This window comes from Amphibalanus amphitrite, unplaced genomic scaffold (genome assembly GCF_019059575.1).
Source record: "Amphibalanus amphitrite isolate SeventyFive unplaced genomic scaffold, NRLGWU_Aamphi_draft 000000F_arrow, whole genome shotgun sequence".
NCBI lineage: Eukaryota > Metazoa > Arthropoda > Thecostraca > Balanomorpha > Balanidae > Amphibalanus > Amphibalanus amphitrite.
In genome coordinates, this window is record NW_024881498.1 from 3,155,786 (window position 1) to 3,165,259 (window position 9,474).

The following is a 9,474-nucleotide window of genomic DNA, read 5'->3' on the forward strand; positions in this document are numbered from 1 at the left end:
CCGGTGCAGTGCGGTGGTTAGTGATCCCCGGCTCTGAGACGGTTCATGTTCGGCGCAGTGGCTGATCCCGGTCGGTTTGGGGGTCTGTGCCGGTCCTAGCGGCTCACGGACGGTTCGACGCAGCATGGTTGGCTCCCGGTCGGTTTGGGGGTCTGAGCCGGTCCCAGCGGCTCACGGACGCTTCGACGCAGCATGGTTGGTTCCCGGTCGGTCTGAGGGTCTGAGTCGGTCTCGGCGGTTCACGGGTGGTTTGGTGCTGTGGCTGGTCTGGGGGTCTGAGCCGGTCCCAGCGGCTCACGGACGCTTCGACGCAGCATGGTTGGTTCCCGGTCGGTCTGAGGATCTGAGCCGGTCCCGGCGGCTCATGACCTCCTATACCGTCCGGTGGCTCGCGGCCCGTGTCCGCCCGGCCGTCCGTCACCGCCGCTGTCTGGCCCGGGGTCCGAGCCGCGTCCCGCCCGGGACGCGGGCCGTACACTCGCGGGCCACCTAGACCATGCTCGCCGTCTGCCGCCCGGCGCCCGGCGTCAATGATTCAGACGGTGCCGGGAAGCCGGTATTATATTCGGTGGTATTATATAGAGATGGGTCGAGCTCAGTCCCTTCAGTCCTGACTCCTGTGTGGAACCGCGGCAGACGCGATGAACTTCACCCGGCACTTCTGTATGGGTTTGAGAGCGGACGGGAAAGGGACGCCTCAAATACGGGATACGGAGCTGGTGCCACACGGATAGGTAGTAGGTAGTTAGGTACTGGATGTTCCGAGCCGTCGCGACACTGGTCCATCTTCCAATTCTTCATATCAGTCTCGGATCACAAGTTTCCCGTTCGAAGTTGTGGCCTGAGGGTTCTATGTGCTGATGAACGCTGGCCACGACGCTGAATTCACCTGCAGTTGGAAATGGTTGGCGATGACGCGGCAATGGCATAGGGCCATAGGGTGGGTGTCGGGTGTAGGGTGACGTCGGGTAGCTCAGTGGACGGGGACGCTCGGTATGATGTCGGGTTTACACTCTGTCGGGTTTACAGGATGGGCGAGGTGCAGGCTCACTCAGTCAGGACGTCACTATCAAATCACGGCGCGGGTTATCACTTCTCCCGGTATCCGCCTAAACATCTACAGACAGAGACTGGCGGCAGGTCTTCAAAAGCTCCTTCCAACTACTTCCAAGTTTAATCCTGAAAACAGACAATGCACTCTTTCATGTATTCAATAAAAACGCATATGCCTCACTGTTGGTACAAAACTGTTAGTGGCGCGCCGCCCGGAGTCGGCAGACGCGGCGAGGCCGGACGGGTGGGTCACATACCGGTGGACCACGGAGTAGCACCTACTGAGTAGCACCGGAGTAGCACCTATCAGCTGACGCGCCTCCACGGCGACAGAAGGTGAGTGTGTGCGGGGGAGGGACCATAAGTATCATTACATTGTCATCAGTGAGAGACTCAATAGATTGTACAAACACTCGCGCCGACATCGAATCACCCACCATCGTCCTCAAACATATTTATCACAAAAGCAGAATGTGGAGATGGGCTAAAATAAAACAAAGCGGCATAACGTGAGACTTAAATTAGCTATCGTGAGCTTATAGTACACAGATCAGATCCGGTGCGGCACCCAGTTACACCGGAGACCGCGGCCACGAGGAACGGCGGACGCCGGACTCCGCCTCTGCCGACGGCTCGCCACCGGAGACGAAAGGCCACCGGGCCAAACGTATAACATGAAATAGCTTATGAGTTGTGCGAGCCTCCTTTTTTTTAGGCTATGCAATAACACGAAAACTAGCTTCAACGAGGGCTGTTATCAAATTTGATCCGCTATCGGCAGCCCGTTATTCAAAGTGCCAGCGTATAACACGCGGGCTAAAATCCACACAATATTGCCATGAAACGCACTTGTCGGGTAACAGTGCGGAAAACATCACTGCCGCATGGGGCGGGCAGCGGCAAATGTGCACCACCCCACGTAGTCTACACAATCAATATCAACACAAGCGTAGGACTTGACTTGGAGCACCTGTGACGGCAAAGGTGCTCGCATATTCAACCAAAGTAAAAACGTGTCCGTTGACACAACAGAAGCCCACCGCTCGGCGAGCGAACATCATGCCCGCGAGTACCGCAGCACGCTCTCAGTCCACACACGCGGCACCTAACGGCTAACACAGTCACTAAAGCCCCTGTAGACGGCAGCACGCCCGACTTCCAAACAACGCCCGCAACACTGACTCAGACTGGAGATTCACAGCTGCCCCGCTGCGCCGCCTCAGCATCAACACTCCGTGCTGAACAAGCACTTACCTCCGCTCCGTCGCCGGGGCGCAGCCTCACGCGCACGCCAAGCAAGCCGCACACACGCACTCACTGACTAGGCCGTCACTTGAGCGGAGGCCGTCGGAGCTCGGGCTTTTTGGGCAGTGCCGGGGGCGCGCCGCGCGCCCGGCCGGCCCTCTGAGCGGCGGCGCCCGGCGGCGCTGGGGCCGCCGTCTCGGCCAGGTTCTGGTAGACGGCGGCCGGCGGCGGCGCCGCGGCGCGCGCTCGGCTCTTGTTGACGGCTGCGTACAGCGAGGTGTCCTTGTGGCGCAGCTCGGCGGCGATCTCCGAGAGCAGGTCCTCGCCGCCGGCGCCGGCCGCCTCCTCCGCCGGCGGCATGGCGTACACGTGATCCCCAGCCGGCTCGTCGATCGTCGAGTAGATGTTCTCGCCGCCGGGCGAGTCGCGCGCCGCCGCCGGCGCCTCCAGGTTGCAGTCGTCGTACACCTCATCGGCGGCGGCGGGGGCGGGCGCCGGCGGCGGGCGGGGCGGCGGCGCCGAGGGCCGCGCAGCCGCCGCCCGCCGGCCCGGCGGCGAGGTGGGCAGCGGCGGCGCGCGGCCCGCTGCCGCCGGCGGGGGGCTGGCCGGGGCCGGCAGCGGCACCGCCGACTCCGGCACCGACACGCTCTGCGGGATCGGCGCAGAGATCTGCAGACCCTTGAGCCGGTCCCGGTCGATTTTGGCCGCCTTGAAGCTCTGATTGGGATGGATGCCGCGCTCCGGCTCCGGCGAGCTCGGAGTCGACTTGTCGGCGCGTCGGAACATGCCGGACATGCGGGAGAGAGCCGAGCCGAACGGCCGCTCGGCCCGGTCGCTGCCGGCCGAGCGGTTGGACTCCAGCGTCGACGAGCGGCTGGTGTCCGAGCGCAGCGTCGCCGAGCGCGCGTCTGGCACCGCCTCCAGCGGGTTGACCACGCTGCGCGGCCGCGCCGTCTCCGCCACCGGCGGCGGCGCCGTGGGGCTGACCGGCGCCGAGGCGGCCACGGGCGTGGCGGCCGCCGTCGGCCGCGGCGGCGGCGGCGGACGGTCGCCCGGCTTGGCGGCGCCGCGCGCCGTGAACGTGGTGCGCGCCTCGGACGGCCGCGTCTGCTCCGGCGCCGCCTCGTCCCGGTGTTTGGTCTCCGCGGCCGGCCGCCGCGCCGCCGGCGCCGCCATGCCGAACGTCGTGCGACTGCTGCCGGCGGCGGAGGGCGGCGCGGGCGCCACCGCCGGCCGCGGCGGCTCCGGCGGCGGCGCCGACGGCGGATCGGCCGCCGGCTCCGCAGCCTTGGTCCCTTTCTCAATCCGGTCCACCTTCTTCATATCGAAGGTGGTGCGCGCGCCCTGCGGCGGCGGCGCCGGCTTCTCGGGGCCCGGTTTGCGCGGCTCGGCCTTGGTGTCTCGCTCCTTGAGTCCGCCGAAGGTGGTTCGCGGCACGTCCTGCGGCTGCGGGGGCCGCACCACCGTCGGGCGCACCTCACACACCCGGCGCGGCTCCGCCGGCGCGGACGGCTCGGCCGTCTCCTCCGTCTTCATCGGACGGATCGAGAAGCCGTTGAAGTGCCCGACCAGGTTGTTGGTGAGCTGGTCGCGCTTGGAGCCGGCCTCTGCCTGGGTGAGCGGCGCTGCCGGGTCGCGACTCGCCGGCGCCGGCCGCCGCACCGCCGCCTCCATCGCAAACGTGTCTTTGGACGGCTGCTTGCGGCCGGCAGACCCCGGCTTCCTGTAGCGGGGAACAAGGCGATGTTAGCAGCCAGAAGCGTCAAGCGGAAGCAGTGCAAAGCGAATAGGCACTAGGCGCCCTAGGCGGTGCATACGATTCATTAAAACATAATGTACAGAAGTTCAGTATCAAGGCGAACATCTTCAAATCCAGATCACGCACGTTATCACGAAACACTCATGTACCCGCCGTGTGGTCTGCCGACATAAAGTTCACGTGTCGCAGGTCGCTGCTAATCTAATCGTGAGTCTACACCCCTTGTCGCAGCAGACACCGTGACTGAAACCCGCAGGCCGTTGGTCCCGCGGTTAGCCGGGGCGCCGTGTACCAGCTCTGTGAGGTGTTCACGTCCCGTCAGCGGGGCGGCGCTAGTTCAGGTGCAGGTTGAGCCTGGCCCGCAGCTCGGCCACCCGCCCGCCGGCGGTCCGGCCCCCCTGGGCGTCTGCCCGTGGCCCGGCTGACGGCGGCCCCGCCCCAGGAGCGGGGACCCTGTGCCCAGCGCCGGCCGCCCCACGGCCAGGGCCAGGGTCGGGGCCCGCCGGCACGCGGGGTGGCTCGTTGGACTCGGTACGGGGGCCGCTCTCCCGGACTGTCTCCCGTCTGGGCTTCAGACTGGCCGCGGGCGTCGGCGGCGGGCCATTGGAGGACGCCAGACGACTCGGCCCGGCTCTGAGGCGCCCCGCCGGTCCCTGGGGCGGTCCCCCAGGCTCCGCGCGGCGCGCCGGGACGCTGCCAGGGGTGGTGGGTCCGCCCCCTGGCCCGCCGGCCGGCCGCGCCGCGGTGCCCGGCTCGGCGGCGGCCCGCGGACAGGCCGGCAGGGGCGGCGGCGGGCCGCTGGGACGGACGGAGGGCGCCGCGACAGGGCCGCCCGTGCGGGGCTTCTGTGACACGGGAGGGACGGGCGGCGGACGGCCGGGGGACGCTGGGACGGTACAGTGAGCCGACGGCGACTGGGACGGGATCAGGGGTCCGGACACAGCGCGATCCGACACAGGGTCACAGCCACCCCAGCCCAGAAACCTCAGCACGGAGGTACGCGGCGCAGCTCGGCGCCCTTTGCCCCGACTGTGCCCGGGAGTGGCCGTGTGCCGAGGCGGCGGGGCGGGGTCCCGGACCCCTCCCCGGCACGGAGCGCACCTGGCGCCGGTCGACGACAGCTGGAACAAGCTCAGCTGGATGTTGTTGCGGCGGACGTAGATGCAGCAGAAGACGAGCGCGGCCGCCGGCACCAGGCCCAGGAACACGACGAACAGAATGATGACGAACGTGCCGGCCGCTGCGGGGCGGGACAGGGGGGACGCCGGTCAGCACACTTTGCCGGCGCATTACAGCTATAGACGAGACGGACTGAAGCAAGATACTGACCGGTTCAGAGTTATACAATACACAGGCAGGTATGAGGTAGTTGAAGAGCTCAAAGAGATTGTCTGTGTGACTGATACTCCCACCAGGTGATAATAATCACAGTAGCGATATACAGCAGACAGCGCCGGAGGCTGTGAGTGTGCAGCGCCGCGTACCGGACTGGTCGAGCGCCGGGCCGCTGTCCTCGCTGCCGCCGTCGCCGGGTGTGAGGCAGTGCGGCGGACCCCAGCCCGGGTCGCAGTGGCAGTGGCCGGCCGAGTTGCAGACGCCGTTACCGCCGCAGCCGTGCGGGCACATACCGGCCGTCACCTCTGCCACAGGCACACACTTCTGCTCCACACACATCTGTCGACACACACCAGGTCAGACACACACAGACACACACATACCGGCCGTCACCTCTGCCACGGGCACACACTGCTGCTCCACACACATCTGCCGACAAATACACAACACAAATGACACAATCACAAACAAACGCCTATAGTCGGATTTTCTAAGCCCGCCGGATCGCTTTAAGTGCATGAATAAATACGGCACAAGAACTGGCACACACTAAGCACATAATAGGGAAATGCGTTGACTGGTCTGGGCTAGTTGTTCACATTTCTAATGGTCATACACCATATAAGTCATCACGTCTTGCTCTAACTAGATACAGTTGAAGTCCAGGACGGGTGACAGAAATTAGTAGACTGGGGATCGTAGCAGCCACAGTGGCACACCGTTGTCACACGGCGGCTGTGTGTGTCAGCTGTACGGACCGAACCTTTTTGTGTCCGCAGGGCGCGCCGTTGGGCACCAGGCCCGGGTCGCGCTGGCGCAGCCCCAGGTCGACGATGGCCGTCCGACACGGCACCTCGCGGCCCTCCAGGTTGATGAACGTGGCTGAGATGATGGCCGCCGACTCCAGGCCGAACTCGAGGCGCTCGTTCAGGTGCGCGCAGTGCAGCATGCCGCACATCACGTCCCTGACGGCGGCGGGGCAGGGCAGGTCAGTTCAGGTCAGGTCAGGTCAGTGCAGCATGCCGCACATCACGTCCCTGACGGCGGCGGGGCAGGGCAGGTCAGTTCAGGTCAGGTCAGGTCAGTGCAGCATGCCGCACATCACGTCCCTGACGGCGGGGCAGGGCAGGTCAGGTCAGGTCAGGTCAGGTCGGTGCAGCATGCCGCACATCACGTCCCTGACGGCGGCGGGGCGGGGCAGGTCAGGTCAGGTCAGGGCAGGGTAGGACACGGCAGGGCGGGGGTCGGTCAGGTCAGTTCAGGGCAGTGCAGCATGCCGCACATCACGTCCCTGGCGGCGGCAGGGCAGGGCAGGTCAGGGCGGGGGCCGGTCAGGTCAGGTCAGTGCAGCATCTCGCACATCACGTTACTGGTGCAGCAGGTCAGGTCAGGCCAGGACACTGCTACTGGTCTGGCGCCGCACGGCCGCAGTCGCACTGCAGCAGCCCCTGCGTGGCACTCCAGCTGTGGCGCCGCTGACCGCACCTGACCGTCAGGAGTCCTGGTCGGCACCGAACACTGCCGCAGTGAGCCCCGACCGACCCTGGGGACTCACTGGTTGAGGCAGTGGCGGTGCGTCTGGCTGAGCCGGCTGTACGGTCAGTCCAATAGATAACTCCCCTGCACTACTCACCGGTTGAGACATTTCTGGTAGGTCTGGTTGAGCCGGCTGTAGCCGCAGTTGCCCAGCCGGTTGCCCCTGGCGTTCTGGTAGTAGCAGTTGTCCACGGAGTTTTTGCCGCTGGGCCCCCACAGGATCTGGCACTGTTTGTCGCGGGTGCGGCACACGCCGCCGTAACAGTACGCCTGGCGACACGGCAGACCGTGAACCCACTCAGCCTACCGGGATATGCACCCCGGCCGGCCGCGGGCGGCAGGCTGGAGCCACCTGGCACAGGACAACGCACACGAACTGCATTCTGAGCTGCACACTCGGACACAGCTGGACCGGAAACCTGACGCCGCCGGGGTCATTGTAGAGCAAGAGTCATGAGAGTCCAAGTCATACCACCAGCAAGAAGGGTAGCAATGCCCAATCCAGCGCTGGCTGGGCCGAATGGCTACCTCCTATAAGAGGTGGCTTACCTACAGCGACAGGTTCTGACAGTAGTTAAACAGTCGTCTACGCTAAACTCCTCCACCCCATCACCACAGTACCCAATCACACAATGCAGTCCGTACTGCGTGGCTCCCCGCCCTGACACCCAGTGGTCCGTACCTCCCCGCCAGGAAACTGGAGTCTGTAACCCACCCTGACCCTCGAGTCCGTCCGTAACTCCCGCCCTGACCTCAGTGGTTCGTACTTCGTACCTCCCCGCACTGGCCCTCTGCGGTCCGTACCCCTAGCCCTCAGTGGTCCTTACCTCCCCGCCCTGGCACTCGAGCCCGTCCTGCTTGTGCACGTCGTCCGGACAGAACTCGGAGGCTCCGGTGCAGTACTCGGACAAGTCACACTCGTGCTCGGCGCCGCGACACTTGACCCCGGCCCGCTTCGGGCGGCACACCTGGTGACAGCAGGGGGAGGTCACACAGGCGGCAGGGGTGGGGGCGGGTCACACCAGGCGGCAGGGGTCACACCTGGTGACAGCAGGGGGCGGGTCACACCTGGCAGCAGGACGGAGGGGGATACACCTGACAGGAGGACGGAGGGGGTCCCACCTGACAGGAGGACGGAGGGGGGGGGGCGGGTCACACCAGGCGGCAGGACGGATGGGGGGGGGGGGTCAGACCTAGCAGCAGTGGGGATACAGCAGCGGTCCGGGTCTGGACAACCGAACCAAATAGGTATAACAACGGGATCTTCAAAGTGAGTGGTACTACATGAACTAGTATGAACTGATTATACCGTTTTAATTTGATCCAGCAGCTCAGTAAACACACGGTGCGACTATGGCCGCGGTGCGGGCGCCGGCACCACTCACCGTGAGGTCGCAGCACTGGCCGGTGGCGCACACGGCGCCCTCTCTCAGCATACACGTGGGCGCATCACAGCACGGGTTCTGGCAGTCGTCCGGCAGGCCGCAGTCGCACTGTTCGCCCGGCTCCACGAACCCGTTACCGCACACCGGCGACTCGTACAGGCTGCGGAAGGACGGAGTGTCACACCGGCGACTGGTGCAGGCTGGGGACGGACGGACATACAGCGTCACACCGGCGACTCGTACTGGCTGCGGACGGACATACAGTGTCACACCGGCGACTGGCTGGGGACGGACGGACATACAGTGGCGACTCGTACAGGCTGCCGACAGACATATCGTGTCACACCGGCGACTGGCTGGGGACGGACATACAGTGTCACACAGACGACTGGCTGGGGACGGACATACAGCGTCACGCCGGCGACTCGTACAGGCTGGGGACAGACGGGCATACAAGCGTCACACCGGCGACTCGTACAGGCTGCGGACGAAAAAACAGTGTCACACCGGCGACTCGTACAGGCTGCGGACGAAAAAACAGTGACACACCGGCGACTCGTACAGGCTGCGGACAGACGGACGGACATACAGTGTCACACCGGCGACTCGTACAGGCTGCGGACGGACATACAGCGTCACACCGGCGACTCGAACAGGCTGCGGACGGACATACAGCGTCACACCGGCGACTGGCTGGGGACGGACATACAGTGGCGACTCGTACAGGCTGCGGACGGACATACAGTGGCGACTCGTACAGGCTGGGGAAGGACATACAGCGTCACATCGGCGATTGGCTGGGGACGGACATACAGCGTCACACTGAGCAACCCGTACAGGCTGGGGACGGACGGACATACAAGCGTCACACGGGCAACTCGTACAGGCTGCGGACGGACATAGTGTCACACCGGGCGACTGGCTGGGGACGAACATACAGTGCATACGGGCGACTGGCTGCGGACGGACATACAGTGTCACACCGGCGATTGGCACATGCTGCAGATAGAATACAGGAGGAGGGCCAGATACTGGCGGTACTTTGGGACCGGGAGAGGCAGCAATGCCTTTTTCTGTGCATAACTAAACTGAAAAACGAAAACAACTAGACCAGGAAAAGGCTGCGCGAAAAAAAAACGCAGTATCCATTCATAACAGCAA

The 9,474-nt window shown here is 64.8% G+C and overlaps 1 protein-coding gene across 1 annotated transcript in view; it reads right to left on the reverse strand.

Moving 5' to 3' along the window:
• Window positions 1-1,193: 1,193 nt before the first annotated feature.
• Window positions 1,194-9,474, reverse strand: part of LOC122366484 (disintegrin and metalloproteinase domain-containing protein 19-like) — a 37,580-nt gene continuing 29,299 nt past the window's right edge. The window contains exons 12-18 of the mRNA XM_043339213.1: window positions 8,314-8,473; window positions 7,756-7,896; window positions 7,026-7,198; window positions 6,156-6,357; window positions 5,542-5,731; window positions 5,159-5,297; window positions 1,194-4,021 (exon numbers count right to left, since the gene is read on the reverse strand). Coding sequence (XP_043195148.1) covers window positions 2,383-4,021; window positions 5,159-5,297; window positions 5,542-5,731; window positions 6,156-6,357; window positions 7,026-7,198; window positions 7,756-7,896; window positions 8,314-8,473 — 2,644 coding nt within the window. The 3' untranslated portion in view covers window positions 1,194-2,382. The remainder of the gene's footprint in view (window positions 4,022-5,158; window positions 5,298-5,541; window positions 5,732-6,155; window positions 6,358-7,025; window positions 7,199-7,755; window positions 7,897-8,313; window positions 8,474-9,474) is intronic.